This window comes from Electrophorus electricus, chromosome 1 (assembly GCF_041902795.1).
Source record: "Electrophorus electricus isolate QZ-2024a chromosome 1, ASM4190279v1, whole genome shotgun sequence".
Lineage (NCBI taxonomy): Eukaryota > Metazoa > Chordata > Actinopteri > Gymnotiformes > Gymnotidae > Electrophorus > Electrophorus electricus.
In genome coordinates this window covers 21,913,721-21,941,220 of record NC_137497.1, presented here as the reverse complement: position 1 = coordinate 21,941,220, position 27,500 = coordinate 21,913,721, and the positions used below count along the sequence as shown (strand labels likewise).

Genomic DNA, 27,500 nt, shown 5'->3' with positions numbered 1-27,500 from the left:
AATCAGATCCCTCCTGAGTGTGTTGACCAGGTAACAGAGGTAAGAGGGTTCAGTGAACCACAGAAAGAGGAGTATTTCAGGAAGAGAATCAGTGATCAGGGCCTGGCCAATAGAATCATCACACACATGAAGTCGTCAAAAAGCCTCTGCATCATGTGCCACATTCCAGTCTTCTGTTGGATTGCAGCCACTGTTCTAGAGAGAATGTTAGGTGAAGCAGAGATTAGAGAGATCCCCAAGACTCTGACTCAGATGTTCACACACTTCCTGATCTTTCAGCTCAGACACAAGGATCAAAAATATGGACAAAGTATGAAAGGACAAAAAGGTCCCACTCACCCACGTCACATGAGAAAAAATGTTTTGGCACTGGGAAAACTGGCTTTCCAACAGCTAGAAAAAGGCAACCTGATCTTCTATGAGGAAGACCTGAGAAACAGTGGCATTGATGTCAGAGAAATGGCAGTGTATTCAGGAATGTGCACTCAGATCTTCAGACAGGAGTTTGAGCTACAGCTGGGGAAGGTGTTTAGCTTTGTACATCTGAGTGTTCAGGAGTTTCTGGCTGCTGTATATGTGTTTACTTCCTTCATCTCCACCAACACCAATGTGCTGCAACAGAAATACTCTGGATTTTTCAATATTTTCAAAACCCCAATGTCTGTCTTCCTCAACAGTGCAGTGGACAAGGCCTTCCAGAGTCAAAATGGACACCTGGACCTTTTCCTCCGCTTCCTTCTGGGTCTCTCACTGGAGTCCAATCAGACTCTCTTACGAGGCCTACTGACACAGACAGGAAGCAGCTCTCACAGCAAAGAGGAAACAGTCAAGTACATCAAGAAGAAGATCAGTGACAGTCCCTCTACAGAGAAATCCATCAATCTGTTCCACTGTCTGAATGAACTGAATGATCATTCTCTAGTGCAGGAAGTCCAAACATACCTGAGCAGAGGAGGTAACAGTAGTCTCCATGGAGCCAGACTGTCTCCTGCTCAGTGGTCAGCTCTGGTGTTTGTGTTGCTGAACTCAGAAGAGGAGCTGGATGAGTTTGACCTGAGGAAATATGACCCATCAGAGGAATGTCTACTGAGACTGCTGCCAGTGGTCAAAGCATCCAGAAAAGCCTTGTGAGTATTTTCATTTAGAGATGAACAGTGGGTGTAGCAGGCAGTGGATGTTCTTGACTCAGAAGGTCTTCTGTGAAAAATGAAAAGGAGAGAGAGAGAGAGAGAGAGAGAGAGGGAACATTAGAGAGAGAGCAGGATAGAGAGATCCCATCACCAGGTGCTTAAGTTAAACCATAAAGTTGTGGAACATTGGAATATAGTAACACTGTCCAGTCATTCATTAGTCTAAATGTATTAATGATGGTTAAATGATATTTGATGTCATGGGTAGTTGTGTGCCTGTGTATTGAGAATGGTCCTACATTTAAAACAGTGGCCAACAGTGTTTGTTTATAGTTCACACTCTTAGTAAAACAGCCAGAGAAAATGTGCTGCAGTGTAACATACAGAAGTGTTCAAGTACGAAATATCAGTGTGTACACGCGCACACACACACACACACCACACCACACAGTGTAACATACAAAAGGGTTCAAATATGAACTATCAGTTCAGCTTTCTGATCAACATTACAGTTCAATCACTACTGACCAATACAGAGAAAAGTGCACAAGGATGAGCATAACCAATGTATACACATATGCACACACACACACTCACACACACACACACACACACACACATATATATATTTCACACTGATGGCAGTTTTCAAACTTTATCACAGGTTTTCTTTAGAGCCGATGATGGTGATTGGGCACATTTATAAAGGTGTAGGTGTTAATATGACTTCATCTGAAACACTATATAAAGGTGTAGGTGTTAATATGACTTCATCTGAAACATTTTCATTGTTTAAATATTTTACCAAGGCAATTTGTCATAATCTAGTTGTAAATAAGTTTAAGTCAAAATAAACTAACATCATTAACAGCAACTGATTCCAGTACTACACCTTCAGTGCTGTGTGATTGAGGTACTTGACTTTTAATTAGAAGGTTGCTGGTTCAAGCCCCACCGCTGCTGAGTTGCCACTGTTGTGCCCCTGAGCAAGACCCTTAACCCTCAATTGCTCAAGTTGTACTCAGTCATAATTGTAAGATGCTTTGGATAAAAGCGTCAGCTAAATGCCATAAATGTAAAATGATGAGTGTAGCATGCAGTGACGTTCACAGCTCTGTGCGATCAGTGTAACATGCAGTGACGTTCACAGCTCTGTGTGATCAGTGTAACATGCAGTGAGTCTCCCAGAAGCTAATGCTGTTACTACTGTCACTCACCTAAAATTGTAGCAGACTACTACTGTTGCTCACATACAGTGGGACCAATATCTCAGACCACTAGTGAAAATGATTGTTTTGCATTTCTCTCAAGTTTAATACAATGATTTTCTTTACAAATCATATAATCAGCATAATTTGAGTGAACAGTTGAACGTTTTTTAATGAATTTCAGAAAGTATTACTATTTGGCTCTACTCAAATGCATGTAAGCACAGTTGTGAAACTGACTGCATCAGTTCTTTTGTACAAAAAGTCAGAAGTCCTTGAGTCCTCACACAAGCAGTGCAGGAGAAGTGAGTCAGTTCTGATCCAACTGAAACATGTGAACCATCCTCTTCTCCCCAGTATTTTACTGCACACATACAGTCCATGAAGGACAAACTCCAGGGACACATTTCATGTCAACAGCAGACATGAGATAGTTGCCTCACACACACTTAACTGACTGATGGGGTCTGCCTCACACACACACCTGACTGACTGATGGGGTCTGCCTCACACACACACCTGACTGACTGATGGGGTCTGCCTCACACACACACCTGACTGACTGATGGGGTCTGCCTCACACACACACCTGACTGACTGATGGGGTCTGCCTCACACACACCTGACTGACTGATGGGGTCTGCCTCACACACACCTGAATGACTGATGGGGTCTGCCTCACACACACCTGAATGACTGATGGGGTCCCTGACTCAGCTATTAAGCCTCCAGGATTCTCGGTGCACCACACAGACAGAACTCGGGACCTCACTGGGAAAAGCAAAGGCAGAGGAGAATGTTTCATGATCAGTGACTCATAGTGTGAGCACAGGAATGTAAACACTAGTAAAAGATTCTGCTCTCTGCATTCTGTCATTCCTCCATAATCACTACTGCAGTGTTCATCCCACCATCATTAGTACTGCAGTGTTCATACACTAATATTCACTACTGCAATGTTCATTCCTCCATAATCAATACTGCAGTGTTCATTATTCCATAGTCACTACTGCAGCGTTTATTTCTCCATGAAAAACACTACAGTGATTATTCCACCATAATCAATACTGTGGTGTTTATTCCTCCATAATCACTACTGCAGTGTTTATTTCTCCATAATCACTACTCTGCATGGATTCCAACAATATTTTCTGTTTGTATATTAGTGTAGTTGTATTTGTGAAACATTAAATGAGATCTATGTTGTTCTGTTTACTGTTATGGTGTTAGGGGTGGGATATTTTGATATTTGGACTCTGATTATGGCAACTGCCATTCACTGACTTATGAACCAACCATCCATTATTTGGTCACCTGTCTTAGGTTGCTAATGAATGTTATTTGTCATGTCTTTGTCCATTTTGTCTTTGATGAAGACACAGTAATGTTGAAATGTTGCTGTGTTTGTAAAATTAAAAGGCTGAAAATGTATCAATGTGTTCCAGACCTTTCAAGCTCTTCTTTACATTTTTATTAGCAGTTCAGATCTTTTAATTCATCATCCTCTGACTGAACTACATTATTTAATGTATTAACTCTTTTACAGACTATCTGGCTGTGGTCTCACTGAAGAGTCTTGCAAATCTCTCACATCAGTTCTACAAACAGAAAACTCTTCACTGAGAGAGCTGGAGATGAATAATAATGACCTGCAGAATTCAGGAGTGGAGCAGCTCTGTGCTGGACTGAAGAGTTCACACCGTAAACTGGAGATTCTCAGGTGAGTTTCTGTGACTATTTTTCTTCTCTCAATATTTCTAAATATAGTTTTCTGTTGAAACCTCACTGCATTTCATTAAATGACCACACTGTGGAGACAAAGAGTTACATCTGTGATGCATGAGCAGATTTTCAAGTCTAGAAGAGAAATAGAACATTGTAAAGAGGAGACACCAGTGAGTCCTTGTCCACGTGTGCAGGTGTATTTATTACAATGCTGCTTCAACTAGGCGCTTTGGCATTTTGTCCACAAGCTGCATTTTTGGTCACCTGAGAGCAGAAATTTAGCAAAATGTGTTACAGGATGAATATATTCAGAAACTCCAACAGCTGTGTTGTAAAATGAAGTGTTTTAATGTAAGATTTTCACTGAGTGATTTTATGTAGTTTATGTATGGAAACACTGTAAACATCAGTCATTCTAATCTCTCTGCAAATAAAAGCCCTTAAAATCTTAATTAAAATATTTAAAGCTGAACCATTGAGGTTCTGGACACATTACAGGACACTTTTACAATCACACAATTCCCTTGCGTTTTTGGGTGGGAGACCCTGTTCTCATTATGATTTACACGGTGTGTTCAACACATGTTGAGATGAGCTGAACTGACAGCTGTGCTGAAGGAAAGAACGCAACAAGTTAATATTCATTCAATAGACCTGAAAGGTTTATTGGTTATTCCTTAAGATAAACCTGTGATCTCTCTCCACAGGTGTTTTTATGAAACATGTAGCTGGCTAATATTAGTAACCTGAAGCTTGCCAAGTTACAGTATAATGTTGGTTACTACACCTAGATACCTCACACTAACGTCATATTAGCTTGACTTAGGAGTGAATGTTGGCTGCTAATTTTTTCATCAAGCCAGAGACATCAAACAAAAATAGAACAGTGATGGTAGAAGACGTGGAGTCAGCAGAGAGAGAAACTGAGCAGACAGCTGACAGTAAACTCAGGACATCTGAACACAGTAGTGAGGAACAATGTTCAGCACTGGACGAGTGAACCTGTGGACTTAATTACAAGAGAGAAAGAAAGACACACAAGACACAGTAATCAATAATCAGGAGATTAGGAGGAGAGAAGGAGTGAAGTGTGTGTGTGTGTGTGTGTGTGTGTGTGTGTGTGTGTGTGTGTGTGTCACACTGGGTGCCTGATGTACTGTAACAAAGCTAATGAGGCTAATGTTAGCTTCCTTAAATCTAAGGAACTGGCTAGAATATAAAATACTCCTGCTTGTTCGTTTACAGTTAGTATAGAGAAACAGAAAACAACCAGGATGAAGAGAAAGAGTAATGCTATTGCCATGGCAACCTTCTTTAGTAAGAAGACAGCAGGAGAGAGAAAAGACAGAAGAACTTGATGGTGAAAGTGTCCAGGAGGAGGACATGGAAGAGAGTGAACACAGCAGACAGAGACAGAGGAGCCAGCTGTGTCCACTCTCACTGTAGCCCCACAGCTCTGCTGTAGTGTCAGCTGTGTCCACTCTCACTGTAGCCCCACAGCTCTGCTGTAGTGCCAGCTGTGTCCACTCTCACTGTAGCCCCACAGGTCTGCTGTAGTGTCAGCTGTGTCCACTCTCACTGTAGCCCCACAGCTCTGCTGTAGTGTCAGCTGTGTCCACTCTCACTGTAGCCCCACAGCTCTGCTGTAGTGTCAGCTGTGTCCACTCTCACTGTAGCCCCACAGCTCTGCTGTAGTGTCAGCTGTGTCCACTCTCACTGTAGCCCCACAGGTCTGCTGTAGTGTCAGCTGTGTCTACTCTCACTGTAGCCCCACAGCTCTGCTGTAGTGTCGGCTGTGTCCACTCTCACTGTAGCCCCACAGCTCTGCTGTAGTGTCGGCTGTGTCCACTCTCACTGTAGCCCCACAGCTCTGCTGTAGTGTCGGCTGTGTCCACTCTCACTGTAGCTCCACAGATCTGCTGTAGTGTCGGCTGTGTCCACTCTCACTGTAGCCCCACAGCTCTGCTGACTTGTTTAGTTGTTTTTTTGTGTTAATGTAAATGGTTGATTTTAGTGAATATATTAGTTGTGTGAAGTAGCGATATTGTGTGTGTGTGTGTGTGTGTGTGTGTGTGGTGCATAGCATGTGTGGTGTTTTGTAATTACATCAGAACTTTAGATCAGATATTTCTGCACCCATAATTCATCATTTGATACTACATAATTCAGATACACTGAGAATTATAACCACACATAGAAATATAACCACACATAGAATTATAATCACATGTAGAATTTTTGGAATCTTGAAATACAACCTTTTTCGAGGGGATGAATCAAAGAACTGAAGATACTTGTAAGTGATATAAAATATTAAGTGCTGGACAGAAATGAAACCTTTCTCAGGTAATATTATTTATGTTTATGTAACCCTCACCCTTGATTTATTCGTGAAGATTTATTCAAATTGTAATCTTATGGGTTAATTAATGATTCCCTGCCTGACCTCATGTGAATGTCATAATCTGATAAGGAATTAAACAGTATGTAGTTTATTATACACTATAATAGTGGTTTTACCACTGTATTAACTTGTGTACCCTGAAATTCCTCTGTGCTGTAAGGCCATTTTAGTGTGTCACCACAAGAGAGACAGACAGATCTATTATTTGTGTGTGTGAAAGAGACAGAACTATTATCTGTGTGTTTGTGTGTGTGTGTGAGAGAGAGAGAGAGAGAGAGAGAGAGAGAGAGACAGAACTGTGTGTGTGAGAGGCAGATCTATTATCTGTGTGTGAGAGAGACAGAACTGACTGACTGATGGGGTCTGCCTCACACACACCTGACTGACGGATGGGGTCTGCCTCACACACACCTGACTGACTGATGGGGTCTGCCTCACACACACCTGACTGATGGGGTCCCTGACTCAGCTATTAAGCCTCCAGGATTCTCGGTGCACCACACAGACAGAACTCGGGACCTCACTGGGAAAAGCAAAGGCAGAGGAGAATGTTTCATGATCAGTGACTCATAGTGTGAGCACAGGAATGTAAACACTAGTAAAAGATTCTGCTCTCTGCATTCTGTCATTCCTCCATAATCACTACTGCAGTGTTCATCCCACCATCATTAGTACTGCAGTGTTCATACACTAATATTCACTACTGCAATGTTCATTCCTCCATAATCAATACTGCAGTGTTCATTATTCCATAGTCACTACTGCAGTGTTTATTTCTGCATAATAAATACTACAGTGATTATTCCACCATAATGAATACTGTGGTGTTTATTCCTCCATAATCACTACTGCAGTGTTTATTCCTCCATAATCACTACTCTGCATGTCTTCCAACAATATTTTCTGTTTGTATATTAGTGTATTTGTATTTGTGAAACATTGAATGAGATCTGTGTTGTTCTGTTTCCTGTTATGGTGTTAGGGGTGGGATATTTTGATATTTGGACTCTGATTATGGTAACTGCCATTCACTGACTTATGAACCAACCATCCATTATTTGGTCACCTGTCTTAGGTTGCTAATGAATGTTATTTGTCATGTCTTTGTCCATTTTGTCTTTGATGAAGACACAGTAGTGTTGAAATGTTGCTGTGTTTGTATAATTAAAAGGCTGAAAATGTATCAGTGTGTTCCAGACCTTTCAAGCTCTTCTTTACATTTTTATTAGCAGTTCAGATCTTTTAATTCATCATCCTCTGACTGAACTACATTATTTACTGTATTTACTCTTTTACAGATTATCTGGCTGTGGTCTCACGGAAGAGTCTTGCAAATCTCTCACATCAGTTCTACAAACAGAAAACTCACTGAGAGAGCTGGAGATGAATAATAATGACCTGCATAATTCAGGAGTGGAGCAGCTCTGTGCTGGACTGAAGAGGTCACACCGTAAACTGGAGATTCTCAGGTGAGTTTCTGTGACTATTTTTGAATGTAAATAAAGAGCCATTTTAAAAGGGTCAGTGTCAACTCCCTTATAGTACAGTATTAAACAAACATTTCCAGGCAATGCAAGGAAATTTACACTTTTATATTATATTATAAAGTTCTTTTCTCTAAATATTTCTAAATATAGTTTTCTGTTGAAACCTCACTGCATTTCATTAAATGACCACACTGTGGAGACAAAGAGTTACATTTGTGAGGCATGAGCAGATTTTCAAGTCTAGAAGAGAAATATAACATTGTAAAGAGAAGACACCAATGAGTCCTTGTCCACGTGTGCAGGTGTATTTATTACAATGCTGCTTCAACTAGGCGCTTTGGCATTTTGTCCACAAGCTGCATTTTTGGTCACCTGAGAGCAGAAATTTAGCAAAATGTCTTACAGGATGAATATATTCAGAAACTCCAACAACAGTGTGGTAAAATGAAGTGTTCTAATGTAAGATATTCACTGAGTGATTTTATGTAGTTTATGTATGAAAACACTGTAAACATCAGTCATTCTAATCTCTCTGCAAATAAAAGCTCTTAAAATCTTAATTAAAATATTTAAAGCTGAACCATTGAGGTTCTGGACACATTACAGGACACTTTTACAATCACACGATTCCCTTGCGTTTATGGGTGGGAGACCCTGTTCTCATTATGATTTACACCGAGTGTTCAACACATGTTGAGATGAGCTGAACTGACAGCTGTGCTGAAGGAAAGAACACAACAAGTTAATATTCATTCAATAGACCTGAAAGGTTTATTGGTTATTCCTTAAGATAAACCTGTGATCTCTCTCCACAGGTGTTTTTTATGAAACATGTAGCTGGCTAATATTAGTAACCTTAAGCTTGCCAAGTTACAGTATATTGTTGGTTACTACACCTAGATACCTCACACTAATGTCATATTAGCTTGACTTAGGAGTGAATGTTGGCTGCTAATTTTTTCATCAAGCCAGAGACATCAAACAAAAATAGAACAGTGATGATAGAAGACGTGGAGTCAGCAGAGAGAGAAACTGAGCAGACAGCTGACAGTAAACTCAGGACATCTGAACACAGTAGTGAGGAACAATGTTCAGCACTGGACGAGTGAACCTGTGGACTTAATTACAAGAGAGAAAGAAAGACACACAAGACACAGTAATCAATAATCAGGAGATTAGGAGGAGAGAAGGAGTGAAGTGTGTGTGTGTGTGTGTGTGTGTGTGTGTGTGTGTGTGTGTGTGTGTGTGTGTGTGTGTGTGTGTGTGTGTCACACTGGGTGCCTGATGTACTGTAACAAAGCTAATGAGGCTAATGTTAGCTTCCTTAAATCTAAGGAACTGGCTAGAATATAAAATACTCCTGCTTGTTCGTTTACAGTTAGTATAGAGAAACAGAAAACAACCAGGATGAAGAGAAAGAGTAATGCTATTGCCATGGCAACCTTCTTTAGTAAGAAGACAGCAGGAGAGAGAAAAGACAGAAGAACTTGATGGTGAAAGTGTCCAGGAGGAGGACATGGAAGAGAGTGAACACAGCAGACAGAGACAGAGGAGCCAGCTGTGTCCACTCTCACTGTAGCCCCACAGCTCTGCTGTAGTGTCAGCTGTGTCCACTCTCACTGTAGCCCCACAGCTCTGCTGTAGTGTCAGCTGTGTCCACTCTCACTGTAGCCCCACAGGTCTGCTGTAGTGTCAGCTGTGTCCACTCTCACTGTAGCCCCACAGCTCTGCTGTAGTGTCGGCTGTGTCCACTCTCACTGTAGCCCCACAGCTCTGCTGTAGTGTCGGCTGTGTCCACTCTCACTGTAGCTCCACAGATCTGCTGTAGTGTCGGCTGTGTCCACTCTCACTGTAGCCCCACAGCTCTGCTGACTTGTTTAGTTGTTTTTTTGTGTTAATGTAAATGGTTGATTTTAGTGAATATATTAGTTGTGTGAAGTAGCGATATTGTGTGTGTGTGTGTGTGTGTGTGTGTGTGTGTGTGTGTGTGTGGTGCATAGCATGTGTGGTGTTTTGTAATTACATCAGAACTTTAGATCAGATATTTCTGCACCCATAATTCATCATTTGATACTACATAATTCAGATACACTGAGAATTATAACCACACATAGAAATATAACCACACATAGAATTATAATCACATGTAGAATTTTTGGAATCTTGAAATACAACCTTTTTCGAGGGGATGAATCAAAGAACTGAAGATACTTGTAAGTGATATAAAATATTAAGTGCTGGACAGAAATGAAACCTTTCTCAGGTAATAATATTTATGTTTATGTAACCCTCACCCTTGATTTATTCGTGAAGATTTATTCAAATTGTAATCTTATGGGTTAATTAATGATTCCCTGCCTGACCTCATGTGAATGTCATAATCTGATAAGGAATTAAACAGTATGTAGTTTATTATACACTATAATAGTGGTTTTACCACTGTATTAACTTGTGTACCCTGAAATTCCTCTGTGCTGTAAGGCCATTTTAGTGTGTCACCACAAGAGAGAGACAGACAGATCTATTATTTGTGTGTGTGAAAGAGACAGAACTATTATCTGTGTGTTTGTGTGTGTGTGTGAGAGAGAGAGAGAGAGAGAGAGAGAGAGAGAGAGAGACAGAACTGTGTGTGTGAGAGGCAGATCTATTATCTGTGTGTGAGAGAGACAGAACTGACTGACGGATGGGGTCTGCCTCACACACACCTGACTGACTGATGGGGTCTGCCTCACACAGACCTGACTGACGGATGGGGTCTGCCTCACACACACCTGACTGACGGATGGGGTCTGCCTCACACACACCTGACTGACTGATGGGGTCTGCCTCACACACACCTGACTGACGGATGGGGTCTGCCTCACACACACCTGACTGACGGATGGGGTCTGCCTCACACACACCTGACTGACTGATGGGGTCTGCCTCACACACACCTGACTGATGGGGTCCCTGACTCAGCTATTAAGCCTCCAGGATTCTCGGTGCACCACACAGACAGAACTCAGGACCTCACTGGGAAAAGCAAAGGCAGAGGAGAATGTTTCATGATCAGTGACTCCTAGTGTGAGCACAGGAATGTAAACACTAGTAAAAGATTCTGCTCTCTGCATTCTGTCATTCCTCCATAATCACTACTGCAGTGTTCATCCCACCATCATTAGTACTGCAGTGTTCATACACTAATATTCACTACTGCAATGTTCATTCCTCCATAATCAATACTGCAGTGTTCATTATTCCATAGTCACTACTGCAGTGTTTATTTCTGCATAATAAATACTACAGTGATTATTCCACCATAATGAATACTGTGGTGTTTATTCCTCCATAATCACTACTGCAGTGTTTATTCCTCCATAATCACTACTCTGCATGTCTTCCAACAATATTTTCTGTTTGTATATTAGTGTATTTGTATTTGTGAAACATTGAATGAGATCTGTGTTGTTCTGTTTCCTGTTATGGTGTTAGGGGTGGGATATTTTGATATTTGGACTCTGATTATGGTAACTGCCATTCACTGACTTATGAACCAACCATCCATTATTTGGTCACCTGTCTTAGGTTGCTAATGAATGTTATTTGTCATGTCTTTGTCCATTTTGTCTTTGATGAAGACACAGTAGTGTTGAAATGTTGCTGTGTTTGTATAATTAAAAGGCTGAAAATGTATCAGTGTGTTCCAGACCTTTCAAGCTCTTCTTTACATTTTTATTAGCAGTTCAGATCTTTTAATTCATCATCCTCTGACTGAACTACATTATTTACTGTATTTACTCTTTTACAGATTATCTGGCTGTGGTCTCACGGAAGAGTCTTGCAAATCTCTCACATCAGTTCTACAAACAGAAAACTCACTGAGAGAGCTGGAGATGAATAATAATGACCTGCATAATTCAGGAGTGGAGCAGCTCTGTGCTGGACTGAAGAGGTCACACCGTAAACTGGAGATTCTCAGGTGAGTTTCTGTGACTATTTTTGAATGTAAATAAAGAGCCATTTTAAAAGGGTCAGTGTCAACTCCCTTATAGTACAGTATTAAACAAACATTTCCAGGCAATGCAAGGAAATTTACACTTTTATATTATATTATAAAGTTCTTTTCTCTAAATATTTCTAAATATAGTTTTCTGTTGAAACCTCACTGCATTTCATTAAATGACCACACTGTGGAGACAAAGAGTTACATTTGTGAGGCATGAGCAGATTTTCAAGTCTAGAAGAGAAATATAACATTGTAAAGAGAAGACACCAATGAGTCCTTGTCCACGTGTGCAGGTGTATTTATTACAATGCTGCTTCAACTAGGCACTTTGGCATTTTGTCCACAAGCTGCATTTTTGGTCACCTGAGAGCAGAAATTTAGCAAAATGTCTTACAGGATGAATATATTCAGAAACTCCAACAACAGTGTGGTAAAATGAAGTGTTCTAATGTAAGATATTCACTGAGTGATTTTATGTAGTTTATGTATGAAAACACTGTAAACATCAGTCATTCTAATCTCTCTGCAAATAAAAGCCCTTAAAATCTTAATTAAAATATTTAAAGCTGAACCATTGAGGTTCTGGACACATTACAGGACACTTTTACAATCACACGATTCCCTTGCGTTTATGGGTGGGAGACCCTGTTCTCATTATGATTTACACCGAGTGTTCAACACATGTTGAGATGAGCTGAACTGACAGCTGTGCTGAAGGAAAGAACACAACAAGTTAATATTCATTCAATAGACCTGAAAGGTTTATTGGTTATTCCTTAAGATAAACCTGTGATCTCTCTCCACAGGTGTTTTTTATGAAACATGTAGCTGGCTAATATTAGTAACCTTAAGCTTGCCAAGTTACAGTATATTGTTGGTTACTACACCTAGATACCTCACACTAATGTCATATTAGCTTGACTTAGGAGTGAATGTTGGCTGCTAATTTTTTCATCAAGCCAGAGACATCAAACAAAAATAGAACAGTGATGGTAGAAGACGTGGAGTCAGCAGAGAGAGAAACTGAGCAGACAGCTGACAGTAAACTCAGGACATCTGAACACAGTAGTGAGGAACAATGTTCAGCACTGGACGAGTGAACCTGTGGACTTAATTACAAGAGAGAAAGAAAGACACACAAGACACAGTAATCAATAATCAGGAGATTAGGAGGAGAGAAGGAGTGAAGTGTGTGTGTGTGTGTGTGTGTGTGTGTGTGTGTGTGTGTGTGTGTGTGTGTGTGTGTGTGTGTGTCACACTGGGTGCCTGATGTACTGTAACAAAGCTAATGAGGCTAATGTTAGCTTCCTTAAATCTAAGGAACTGGCTAGAATATAAAATACTCCTGCTTGTTCGTTTACAGTTAGTATAGAGAAACAGAAAACAACCAGGATGAAGAGAAAGAGTAATGCTATTGCCATGGCAACCTTCTTTAGTAAGAAGACAGCAGGAGAGAGAAAAGACAGAAGAACTTGATGGTGAAAGTGTCCAGGAGGAGGACATGGAAGAGAGTGAACACAGCAGACAGAGACAGAGGAGCCAGCTGTGTCCACTCTCACTGTAGCCCCACAGCTCTGCTGTAGTGTCAGCTGTGTCCACTCTCACTGTAGCCCCACAGCTCTGCTGTAGTGTCAGCTGTGTCCACTCTCACTGTAGCCCCACAGGTCTGCTGTAGTGTCAGCTGTGTCCACTCTCACTGTAGCCCCACAGCTCTGCTGTAGTGTCGGCTGTGTCCACTCTCACTGTAGCCCCACAGCTCTGCTGTAGTGTCGGCTGTGTCCACTCTCACTGTAGCTCCACAGATCTGCTGTAGTGTCGGCTGTGTCCACTCTCACTGTAGCCCCACAGCTCTGCTGACTTGTTTAGTTGTTTTTTTGTGTTAATGTAAATGGTTGATTTTAGTGAATATATTAGTTGTGTGAAGTAGCGATATTGTGTGTGTGTGTGTGTGTGTGTGTGTGTGTGTGTGTGTGTGTGTGGTGCATAGCATGTGTGGTGTTTTGTAATTACATCAGAACTTTAGATCAGATATTTCTGCACCCATAATTCATCATTTGATACTACATAATTCAGATACACTGAGAATTATAACCACACATAGAAATATAACCACACATAGAATTATAATCACATGTAGAATTTTTGGAATCTTGAAATACAACCTTTTTCGAGGGGATGAATCAAAGAACTGAAGATACTTGTAAGTGATATAAAATATTAAGTGCTGGACAGAAATGAAACCTTTCTCAGGTAATAATATTTATGTTTATGTAACCCTCACCCTTGATTTATTCGTGAAGATTTATTCAAATTGTAATCTTATGGGTTAATTAATGATTCCCTGCCTGACCTCATGTGAATGTCATAATCTGATAAGGAATTAAACAGTATGTAGTTTATTATACACTATAATAGTGGTTTTACCACTGTATTAACTTGTGTACCCTGAAATTCCTCTGTGCTGTAAGGCCATTTTAGTGTGTCACCACAAGAGAGAGACAGACAGATCTATTATTTGTGTGTGTGAAAGAGACAGAACTATTATCTGTGTGTTTGTGTGTGTGTGAGAGAGAGAGAGAGAGAGAGAGAGAGAGACAGAACTGTGTGTGTGAGAGGCAGATCTATTATCTGTGTGTGAGAGAGACAGAACTGACTGACGGATGGGGTCTGCCTCACACACACCTGACTGACTGATGGGGTCTGCCTCACACACACCTGACTGACGGATGGGGTCTGCCTCACACACACCTGACTGACAGATGGGGTCTGCCTCACACAGACCTGACTGACGGATGGGGTCTGCCTCACACACACCTGACTGATGGATGGGGTCCCTAACTCAGCTATTAAGCCTCCAAGATTCTCGGTGCACCACACAGACAGAACTCGGGACCTCACTGGGAAAAGCAAAGGCAGAGGAGAATGTTTCATGATCAGTGACTCATAGTGTGAGCACAGGAATGTAAACACTAGTAAAAGATTCTGCTCTCTGCATTCTGTCATTCCTCCATAATCACTACTGCAGTGTTCATCCCACCATCATTAGTACTGCAGTGTTCATACACTAATGTTCACTACTGCAATGTTCATTCCTCCATAATCAATACTGCAGTGTTCATTATTCCATTATCACTACTGCAGTGTTTATTTCTCCATGAAAAACACTACAGTGATTATTCCACCATAATCAATACTGTGGTGTTTATTCCGCCATAATCACTACTGCAATGTTCATTCCAACATAATCAATACTGCAGTGTTTATTCCTCCATAATCATTACTGCAGTGTTTATTCCTCCATAATCACTACTGCAGTGTTTATTCCTCCATAATCACTACTGCAGTGTTTATTCCTCCATAATAACTACTCTGCATGTCTTCCAACAATATTTTCTGTTTGTATATTAGTGTGTTTGTATTTGTGAAACATTGAATGAGATCTGTGTTGTTCTGTTTCCTGTTATGGTGTTAGGGGTGGGATATTTTGATATTGGGACTCTGATTATGGTAACTGCCATTCACTGACTTATGAACCAACCATCCATTATTTGGTCACCTGTCTTAGGTTGCTAATGAATGTTATTTGTCATGTCTTTGTCCATTTTGTCTGTGATGAAGACACAGTAGTGTTGAAATGTTGCTGTGTTTGTAAAATTAAACGGCTGAAAATGTATCAGTGTGTTCCAGACCTTTCAAGCTCTTCTTAAAATTTTTATTAGCAGTTCAGATCTTTTAATTCATCATCCTCTGTCTGAACTACATTATTTACTGTATTTACTCTTTTACAGATTATCTGGCTGTGGTCTCAATGAAGAGTCTTGCAAATCTCTCACATCAGTTCTACAAACAGAAAACTCCTCACTGAGAGAGCTGGAGATGAATAATAATGACCTGCAGAATTCAGGAGTGGAGCAGCTCTGTGCTGGACTGAAGAGTTCACACTGTAAACTGGAGATTCTCAGGTGAGTTTCTGTGACTATTTTTGAATGTAAATAAAGAGCCATTTTAAAAGGGTCATTGTCAACTCCCTTATAGTACAGTATTAAACAAACATTTCCAGGCAAGGCAATGCAAGGAAATATACACTTTTATATTATATTATAAAGTTCTTTTCTTTAAATATTTCTAAATATAGTTTTCTGTTGAAACCTCACTGCATTTCATTAAATGACCACACTGTGGAGATAAAGAGTTACATTTGTGATGCATGAGCAGATTTTCAAGTCTAGAAGAAATATATAACATTGTAAAGAGAAGACACAGATGAGTCCTTGTCCACATGTACAGGTGTATTTATTACAATGCTGCTTCAACTAGGCGCTTTGGCATTTTGTCCACAAGCTGCATTTTTGGTCGCCTGAGAGCAGAAATTTTGCAAAATGTCTTACAGGATGAATATATTCAGAAAGTCCAACAGCTGTGTTGTAAAATGAAGTGTTCTAATGTAAGATTTTCACTGAGTGATTTTATGTAGTTTATGTATGGAAACACTGTAAACATCAGTCATTCTAATCTCTCTGCAAATAAAAGCCCTTAAAATATTGATTAAAACATTTAAAGCTGAACCATTGAGGTTCCAGACACATTACCGGACACTTTTACAATCACACGATTCCCTTGCGTTTATGGGTGGGAGACCCTGTTCTCATTATGATCTACACTGTGTGTTCAATACATGTTGAGGTGAGCTGAACTGACAGCCATGCTGGAGGAAGCAACGCAACAAGTTAATATTCATTCAATAGACCTGAAAGGTTTATTGGTTATTCCTTAAGATAAACCTGTGATCTTTCTCCACAGGTGTTTTTATGAAACATGTAGCTGGCTAATATTAGTAACCTTAAGCTTGCCAAGTTACAGTATATTGTTGGTTTCTACACCTAGATACCTCACACTAACGTCATATTAGCTTGACTTAGGAGTAAATGTTGGCTGCTAATTTTTTCATCAAGCCAGAGACATCAAACAAAAATAGAACAGTGATGGTAGACGACGTGGAGTCAGCAGAGAGAGAAACTGAGCAGACAGCTGACAGTAAACTCAGGACATCTGAACACAGTAGTGAGGAACAATGTTCAGCACTGGACGAGTGAACCTGTGGACTTAATTACAAGAGAGAAAGAAAGACACACAAGACACAGTAATCAATAATCAGGAGATTAGGAGGAGAGAAGGAGTGAAGTGTGTGTGTGTGTGTGTGTGTGTGTGTGTGTGTGTGTGTGTGTGTGTGTGTGTGTGTGTGTGTGTGTGTGTGTGTGTGGTGCATAGCATGTGTGGTGTTTTGTATTACATCAGAACTTTAGATCAGACATTTCTGCACCCATAATTCATCATTTGATACTACATAATTCAGATACACTGAGAATTATAACCACACGTAGAAATATAACCACACGTAGAATTATAATCACATGCAGAATTCTAACCAAATGTAGCAATATAACTACATGTAGAAATATAACCACACACAGAATTATAACCACTTGTAGAATTATAACTAAATGTAGAATTATAGCCACACACAGAATTTTTGGAATCTTGAAATACAACCTTTTTCGAGGGGATGAATCAAAGAATGGAAGATACTTGTAAGTGATATAAAATATTTAGTGCTGGACAGAAATTAAACCTTTCTCAGTTAATAATATTTATGTTTATGTAACCCACACCCTTGATTTACTGGTGATGATTCATTCAAATTGTAATCTTATGGGTTAATTAATGATTCCCTGACTGACCTCATGTGAATATTATAATCTGATAAGGCATTAAACAGTATTTAGTTTATTACACACTATAATAGTGGTTTTACCACTATATTAACTTGTGTACCCTGAAATTCCTCTGTGCTGTAAGGCCATTTTAGTGTGTCACCACAAGATGTTCACTGGTCCCATCTGTCCCCCCAATAAATATGTTCTGCAGGCCTCAACTGGACATTTGGTGCTAAAATTATTTCCCAGCCAGTAAATCAGACCTCACACTGTTTAGTTCAGGGAGAATATGACTACTGTTTATACACAGTAAACCAGACCTCACACTGTTTAGTTCAGGGAGAATATGACTACTGTTTATACACAGTAAACCAGACCTCACACTGTTTAGTTCAGGACCAATATGACTACTGTTTATACACAGTAGACCAGACCTCACACTGTTTAATTCAGGACCAGTATAACTACTTTTTATACACAGTAAACCAGACCTCACACTGTTTAGTTCAGAGCTAATATGACTACCATTTGAAATCTTATTTATTACACAGATTGACACAAGTATGTTTCATTTACTGTTTATAATGCTTCACCTTGATTGAAACGTGTGTGTGTGTGTGTGTGTGTGTGAGAGAGAGAGAGGGGGAGAGAGAGAGAACTTTTATCTGTGTTTGGGTGAGAGACAGAACTGTTATCTACGTGTTTGAGAGAGAAAGAGAACTATTATCTGTGTGTGTGTGTGTCTGAAATAGAGAGCGAGAGACAGTGAGAGAGAGACAGACAGATCTATTATTTGTGTGTGTGTGTGTGTATGAGAGAGAGAGAGAGAGAGAGAGAGAACGAGAGAGAGAGAACTTTTATCTGTGTGTGTGAGAGCGAGAGAACTATTATTTGTATGTGTGTGTGAGAGAGAGAGAGAAACACAACTATTATCTGTGTGTGTGTGTATGAGAGAGAAATAGAGAGAGAGACAGATCTATTATTTGTAAGTGTGAGACAGAACTATTATCTGTTAGTTTGTGTGTGTGTGTGAAATAGAGACAGACAGACAGATCTATTTGTATGTGTTAGAGAGGCAGAACTATTATCTGTGTGTGACCACCACTGACAGAATGTGCTCCTCACTGGACCCCTTGCTGTGCTCCTTGTCTTTCTGCTTGCTCCATACAGGAGAACAAACAATGACTACTGAAAATATTTTAAACCACAAGATGTCTGGAGGGCTCAGAAGTTCAGAAACAATAGTTAAGGTGTTTTGCAGGGAAAAAGATATAAAATACAAATAGTGGGAGAGTCAAGGCACTGTTCTGTTAAAAAAAAAAAGGAAAAAATGTGTAAAACTCTTATTTAATGCATTGTTCATAGCAACACTCTAATACAATGGTTATGCTACAGTTATAATATGTTGCACATTTATATGTGTCCAAGCTACATCCCACACAATATAGTAACGTGGCCGTCTTTAGGGTTCACAAATTATGAAGAAAATCATCAGTATTATCTTACAGTGTTTGGAGTGTTGGAGGCAGCCATCTTCAGTTGCTGGTTATTTCAGCTGCAGATGATTAGAGAGAGATACCAACCTTTATACATCTGTTATGTGGCAGTGTAGGGGGAGAGACCACAACAGACACTTTATTCTGAGCACAAACCACTATTACTAAAAAGTAATAGAGATTTACAAACATGCCGTCTGACTCTATGGGGAGTATAAGCCAGAATAAAAACCAAACCCAACACTTGCTCCACCCCAAACCTGTCTTCATTAAACATAAACCAGAAGAGGGAAAAGAAAATACAGTAGTAGATGTAACAAGCTCAAATCCACTCAGTGAATGTACAGTAATCTTCTACACCCACGATATTTTATGTTGATACACACAGCCACACAATAGACTACACTACCCAACACTGGCACAATGACCTCGGGGGAATTGTACTAGGACAGAGCCAACTCTGGAAACTGAAGGTACAAATCTGTGTTCTATTAGCATGCCTGTGTTCAGTCTGTCTATTAAATCTAATCAGGCTGCAGTTATGGAGTGTTTGTAGTTTCACTGTAACTGTAGTGTGGTAGCAGCAGGGTGTGTTTGGGTGTGTGTAGGGCACCAGAATGGTCAGAAACAGTATAACACCATTATATGTAGTGAAGATAATGTTCCTAATATTTTTCTCAACTAAAACTGGGAGCACACGAAACAGCAGAAAACAGTTTGGTCTAGAAATACAGTAATAACCTTGTGATTGTTGCCCTTGTGTTTTTACGAAGTCTATGTTGACGTATTAAAAAATGTCAAAAGGTACAATAAAAACACTCCACAATTTTTTTAAATTGTACCATTTGAAAAAAAAAAATAAAGGTAGTAATAACATGAATATCCAAGAAGCACTTGTATCCAGCAGTAACAGGAATATGAGTGAGAAGGTTCTCATTTTGAGTGACAGTAATTTTATCCAATCAAATATGTGGTAGGACGGCCGGGGCGGCAGAATATAAGAGAACTGTAGTGGATCATGAAAATGACAAAAAATCTCAAACTGGAATTGGAGGATATTTGCTGCTATGGTGATTTCCAAGAGAAAAGGAAAATACCAGAAAGGGACAGACAAAAAGTAAAAGTAGATGGACTAAAACAGACAGACAAAGCCTGTGTGAGTTTTTCACTGAATCTCTGATCGTCATTCATGGCTAACAGCTAACTAGGTAATGTTAGCAAAGAAAGTCTAGCTATGTTGATTTGTTTAGTTGTTTACTGTTCAGCACAGATATCTAACCAGCTAACAGTCTCAACAATTTGACCAAACCGTCAATAAGCAAGATTGGACTTCTTGTCTTTGCAACAATCATGTTACAGACTTTAGGAGAAATGCGGTTGGATCTTCACGTAGTTGAGAGCAGGAGGGAGGAGGGTGAGGGTGTGACGGGAGATTTGACGGGGATGTGATTTATAACATCTGGTGTTCATGAAGTACAGCTGTGTATTAATCAGTCATGTCCCCTACATCAGTTTAAACACATTTAAACCTTGTAGCTAGGTTACAGGTGGTCACTAGGTTACAGGTGGTCACTAGGTTACAACCGCGATCACGCTATCCGCGCTTTAGCGATTCACGGTCAAGTCATCCGCGCTTTAAATTATGCGCCTATATGCGCGATTATACGGTATTTCGCTGTATTTTTAAGAGCTTCGATGGACCTGCACGTTTACTACATTTAAAAGTACAAAATACAGTTTACTTGATTGAACTAGTTTAATTGCATAATTACATTAAACACAATTGGTAATATATTTGCACAGCTTAATAAGAATTGTGGAAAATGCTTTTTCTACATAATGTTTCTCAGAAGGTTATAGATCTGGACTGCCAGCTGAAACAGGGGTTATCACTAGTGAAATGTGGCAAATGTGCAGGGCAGGAGAACTCCAGGGCTGAAATATTCCACTGCCAATTGAATGGTGGCCCTTGGCTATCACCAGATCATTAATAAATCTATATTGAAGTTTTACATATTTTTCTGAATTTTAACAAAATGCAAAAACAGTTTCACTACCACATGTGAGTAGAAGCCCTTGACTATTAGCAGAGTAAGTTTGGACACTCACTGTACAATGTCTTCATAAATCCATATTAAAGTCAAACTACCTTTAGGCGAAATAATGCACTCATTTTGTATAGACTGAATTTGCAGAGTATCAGCAGAGTAAGTTTGGACAGATTTCACTCTACTATTTTTCATAAACTCCTATTAAAATAATAATACCTTTGGGTGAATTCATGTACTCATTTCATTCAGGTTGATTTTGGATATCTATTTCTCAGAAATGTCCCATAAAGCCAAGACAGTTCCATGACCACATAAGAGTACATTTATATTTACTTTTACAGCATTTGGCAGATGCTCTTATCCAGAACGACTTAGAAAAGTGCTTTGTCATTTCCTCATAGAACAGATCCTAGCCAGTAAAGTAGGTTAGAGTGCAAGATACCAATGAACTAGAATACTGTTGAAATACAGGGATCAATGCTAATGTCTAGAAGTACAAAATACATTTAAGCTCTATAACAGACAATCAGTGCAATAAACAATAAGTACTAGAGTTAGTCAACACAGGAGCAGTCAACATCAGAGTAATAAACAAGTACTAGAGTTAGTCAACATAGGAGCAGTCAGGGTAGTAAACAATAAGTACTAGAGTTAGTCAACATAGGAGCAGTCATCCTCAGAGTAATAAACACCCTACAAGAAGTACTAGAGTTTCAGTTAGTCAACATAGGAGCAGGATCAGTGGTCATTTAAATATTCCACAAACAGATGGATCTTCAGTCTGTGTTTGAAGACTGCAAGGGACTCTGCTGTCCAGACAGCACGCGGAAGTTTAATAATCCCATATTAAAGTCATACTACCATTAGGGGAATTCATGTACTCATTTACAATATGCTGATTTTGGATATCTATTTCTCAGAGATATTCCCATAATGACAAAATAATTCCACTATACTATATACTATGGAGTATGTTGTGATATCTGTTGTATCTACTGTAGGGTATATTGTAATATTGTATCTACTGTAGAGTACATTGTGATATCTGTTGTTTTTACTGTAGGGTATATTGTAATGTCTGTTGTATCTACTGTAGGGTATATTGTGATATCTGTTGTATCTACTGTAGGGTATATTGTGATATCTGTTGTATCTACTGTAGGGTATATTGTGATATCTGTTGTATCTACTGTAGGGTATATTGTGATATCTGTTGTATCTACTGTAGGGTATATTGTGATATCTGTTGTATCTGCTGTAGGGTATATTGTAAGGTCTGTTCTATCTACTGTAGGGTATATTGTAAGGTCTGTTGTATCTACTTGCAGTCTAGCTATCTGTAATCTTGAGGAAAACACTTGTGAAAGTCTGGCATCAGCTTTGCAACTTCCAAAAAAAGTATCCATCGCTTAGGATTCTTAGACTTTATCTCTGAGTCACAGGTCCAGAAATGTGACAGTGTTTTTACTCCTGTTATCACAGCCAGATGTAGAATTCTGCCAAGATTTTACTGGCATGATCTCATACAGTCTGACATGTAACAGTCTTATAAGACCACTGAAATCACACAGTGTAAGTCCAGCTTTGGGGTTCTTCTGATGTAGGTTAATAGTGCACTAGAGTTCTGAAGGGCTGAATAAAAATAAGAGCTAAAATAAACACAGACAGCAGCGATCTGGAGAGGAGTGAATAAAGCCGTCTGCCATGGAGGACGCCATCTTGGAGATGAGAGTGGAGGAACCTCCAACTACAGTTAGCAGCCTCTCTAGCTGCCCCATGCAGGCTGCTCTGGAAGTGCATCTCACTCTCTGTCTCTCTACCTGTTTCCCTCCTTTCTGCAGACTGTCTGGTTGTTTGGTCACAGAGGAAGGCTGTTCTTCTCTGGCTTCAGCTCTGAGGTCAAACCCCTCCCACCTGAAAGAACTGGACCTGACGTACAACCACCCAGGAGAGTCAGGAGTGAAGCTGCTCTCTGCTAGACTGGAGTATCCCCACTGCAGACTGGACACTCTCAGGTATGGAACGTTAGTGTGTGCATGCGTATGTGGGTTTGTTTGTGTGTTTATGAAAGAGTGAGAATGAGAAAATAATGAAAACTGAGTCTTCCATTCCTGAGTAGTGCAGTTCCCATATCATACTGTGGTGGCTGGTGAGTTCACTCTCCATCATTCTCCTGTAGAACTGCTGAGTTTTAGTTGACATGCTACATTTCCTCAGCCTCCTCAGGAAGTACAGATGCTGATCTGTCAGGAGTTTATAAACTCTGTTCCATTTTTTGAAGTTAGTTGTAATTCATTTATGAACCACAGGGTGTCAGTAGCAGCGAGTCGGTTCATGTGTGTAGCGATCGTAGAGTGAGAGAATACAACTCCAAGAGTTCTAGTTATTGTAGTTATTATAGTTATTGTAGTTATTATAGCCGTGCTAATGCAGTTGTCTGCGTACATCTCATACCTTTTGAAAACATTGTGGTTGTGTGTAGTTTATTGTATTGTTATTTGTAATCACAGATCATTATTTGGTGGATAATGTTATTCTCTGTGAAGTTTGCTGCATTGTGTTTTGTGTATATCGGTACTTGTTGTGGCTGGCTTGTTGTTGATTTGTCTTTCATGTGATTCAGTTTCACGTTTCCTCCTGTTGCCAATAAAACTGTGAACAAGAGCTGAACATTTTCAGAGTTCTGATGTCAGGAGAGTGTTTACCTGCAGGTCATGCTGTGTATCGTACATAAACAGAGGACACAGCAGATACTGTTGGGATTTCTTTATGATGTGGTGTTTCTTGTAGGTCCAGGTGAGGTCCTCACTGATGTGGTGTTTGTTGTAGGTCCAGGTGAGGTCCTCACTGATGTGGGGTGTGTTGTAGATCCAGGTGAGGTCCTCACTGATGTGGTGTGTGTTGTAGGTCCAGGTGAGGTCCTCACTGATGTGAACTCCAGGAAGGTGAAGGAGTTCACCTCCATCTCTCCTGTCTGTAGTGGGGTGTGCTGTTGCTTCTCCTTCCTCCTTGGGTCAACAATCATCTTCTTGGTCTTGTCTGCATTCAGGGAGAGATTGTTGTCATGACACCATGTCACCATGTCTGTCACCTCCCTCCTGTATGCTGTCTCATCCAGTGATCAGTCAAACCAGTTTGATGATGCTGGTGTTATACTGGGCAGCCACACAGTCCTGGGGGGTCCCAGTGTTTTCAGTCCTTGTGCTGGATGTACATTGCCAGTTCTGACTGACTGATTCTGTCTGTTAGAAAGTTCAGCCCCCATTTACAGAAGGAGGGTGTGAGTCCAGTGGTGAGTGTTTCAGTCAGTTTGGTTGGGGTGACTGTGTTGACTGCTGAGCTGTAATCAGTGAACAGCACTGGAGCATAACTGTCCATGTCCTCCAGATGTGTGAGAGACGTGTGGATGTCAGTGCTGACAGTGTCCTCAGTGCACTGGTTCTGGTGGGCTGTAAACTGGTGGGGTCCTCTGGACAATAACGGACATTATAGTAGTAAGAATATAGACAATAAGGAGCAGAATAAGTAGTGAGATGGAGAAAAATAAATAAAGAAATATGGAACAATAAGCAATTAATGTCTAGTGTGGTTTTCTAGAAGTCCTAGTCTGGTCCCGACGGTGTGCACATGACCGAAACTCTTCCTGTATGAGATCATCCATGAAGGGCAGCGGGGAAGTAGCTGTGTGGGGTGGAGGTGTGGGGGGCTACAACAGGGGGCATCATGGGGTGGTGGGAGGAGCCATGGCAGCTGAGACAGTAACGTCATGACATCAGGGGTAGGTGAACCTCAGCAGACAGAGAGACTAGATTATTAGACATGTCCAGGTAGAGGGTGTGTAAAGTAGGAAACTATGATGTGCAAAGATGGACTGTGGCAGATGTAGCTGTGGCAGCACAGCTAAAAGGAACCACAGGCATGATCAACACTCCACCGCTCTCAGTCAACAAACTAGAGAGACAAAAGAGAGGTGAAGTGACAGCATCATCACATCCCAGTTTACCAGAACTCTCAATGCCCAGAAAGATGTGTGTGTCTGAAATGGAGAGAGAGAGCGAGAACTATTATCTGTGTGTGTTTGTGTGAGAGAGAGACAGAACTATTATCTGTGTGTGTGTGTGTGTGTGTGTGTGGTGTGTGTGTGAGAGAGAGAGAGAGAGAGAGAGAGAGAGAGAGAGAGAGAGAGAGAGAGAGAGAGAGAGAGAGAGAGAGAGAATTATTATCTGTGTGAGACATAGAGAGACAGAACTATTATCTGTGCGAGAGAGAGAGAGAGAAAGAGCTACAGAACTATTATCTGTGTGTGAGACAGAGAGAGAGAGCGAGAGAGAGAGCGACAGAACTATTATCTGTGTGTGAGACAGAACTTTTCTGTGTGTGAGAGAGAGAGAGAGAGAGAGAGAGACAGAACTATTACCTATGTGTGCGTGAGAGAGAGAGAGAGACAGAACTATTATCTGAGAAAGAGAGAGAGAAATAATAACTGTGAGAGAGAGAGAGACAGAACTATTATCTGTGTGTGAGAGAGAGAGAGAGAGAGACAGAACTATTATCCATGTGAGAGAGAGAGAGAGAGACAGAACTGTTATCTGTGTGTTTGTGAGAGAGAGACAGAACTATTATCTGTGTGTGAGAGAGAGAGAGAGAGACAGAACTATTATCTGTGTGTGTGTGTGTGTGTGTGTGTGTGTGTGTGTGTGTGTGTGTGTGTGAGAGAGAGAGAGAGAGAGAGACAAAACTATTATCCGTGAGAGAGAGAGAGAGAGAGAGAGAGACAAAACTATTATCTGTGAGAGAGAGAGAGAGAGACAGAACTATTTTCCGTGTGAGAGAGAGAGAGAGACAGAACTATTATTTGTGTGTGAGAGAGAGAGACAGAACTATTATCTGTGTGAGAGAGAGAGACAGAACTATTATCTGTGAGACAGAGAGAGAGAGACAGAACTATTATCTGTGTGTGAGAGAGAGAGAGAGACAGAACTATTATCTGTGTGTGAGAGAGAGAGAGAGACAGAACTATTATCTGTGTGTGAGAGAGAGAGAGAGACGGAACTATTATATGTGTGTGAGAGAGAGAGAGAGAGACAGAACTATTATCTGTGTGAGAGAGAGAGACAGAACTATTTTCCGTGTGAGAGAGAGAGAGAGAGAGACAGAACTATTTTCCGTGTGAGAGAGAGAGAGAGACAGAACTATTATTTGTGTGTGTGTGAGAGAGAGAGAGAGAGAGAGAGACAGAACTATTATCTGTGTGAGAGAGAGAGAGAGACAGAACTATTATCTATGTGTGTGTGTGAGAGAGAGAGAGAGACAGAGACAGAACTATTATCTCTGAGACAGAGAGATAGACAGAACTATTATCTCTGTGTGTGTGTGAGAGAGCGACAGAACTATTATATGTGTGTGAGAGAGAGAGAGAGAGAGAGAGACAGAACTATTATTCGTGTGAGAGAGAGAGAGACAGAACTATTTTCCGTGTGAGAGAGAGAGAGAGAGAGACAGAACTATTTTCCGTGTGAGAGAGAGAGAGAGACAGAACTATTATCTGTGTGAGAGAGAGAGAGAGAGAGAGACAGAACTATTATCTATGTGTGTGTGAGAGAGAGAGAGAGAGAGAGACAGAACTATTATCTATGTGTGTGTGTGAGAGAGAGAGAGAGAGACAGAACTATTATCTCTGAGACAGAGAGATAGACAGAACTATTATCTCTGTGTGTGTGTGAGAGAGCGACAGAACTATTATATGTGTGTGAGAGAGAGAGAGAGAGAGAGAGAGAGACAGAACTATTATTCGTGTGAGAGAGAGAGAGACAGAACTATTTTCCGTGTGAGAGAGAGAGAGAGAGAGAGACAGAACTATTTTCCGTGTGAGAGAGAGAGAGAGACAGAACTATTATCTGTGTGAGAGAGAGAGAGAGAGAGAGACAGAACTATTATCTATGTGTGTGTGAGAGAGAGAGAGAGAGACAGAACTATTATTTGTGTGTGTGTGAGAGAGAGAGACAGAACTATTATCTGTGTGTGTGTGAGAGAGAGAGAGACAGAACTATTATCTGTGTGAGAGAGAGAGAGACAGAGACAGAACTATTATCTGTGTGTGAGAGAGAGAGAGAGACAGAACTATTATTTGTGTGTGAGAGAGAGAGAGACAGAACTATTATCTGTGTGTTTGTGAGAGACAGAGATAACTATTTTCCGTGTGAGAGAGAGAGAGAGAGACAGAACTATTATCTGTGTGTGTGTGTGAGAGAGAGAGAGAGACAGAACTATTATCCGTGTGAGAGAGAGAGAGAGGGA

At 40.4% G+C, this 27,500-nt stretch overlaps 1 protein-coding gene across 2 annotated transcripts in view; it reads left to right on the top strand.

The window, feature by feature from the left end:
* Positions 1-27,500, top strand: part of LOC118240894 (NACHT, LRR and PYD domains-containing protein 12-like) — a 121,149-nt gene that overhangs the window by 20,195 nt on the left and 73,454 nt on the right. The window contains exons 9-14 of one of the 2 annotated variants that reach the window (XM_081712310.1): positions 1-1,127; positions 3,885-4,058; positions 7,766-7,936; positions 11,745-11,915; positions 15,731-15,904; positions 23,045-23,218. The exon at positions 1-1,127 is cut by the window's left edge and continues 677 nt beyond it. In XM_081712310.1, the coding sequence (XP_081568436.1) occupies positions 1-1,127; positions 3,885-4,058; positions 7,766-7,936; positions 11,745-11,915; positions 15,731-15,904; positions 23,045-23,218 (1,991 nt within the window). The remainder of the gene's footprint in view (positions 1,128-3,884; positions 4,059-7,765; positions 7,937-11,744; positions 11,916-15,730; positions 15,905-23,044; positions 23,219-27,500) is intronic. The other variant, XM_081712299.1, reaches the window with a different exon arrangement.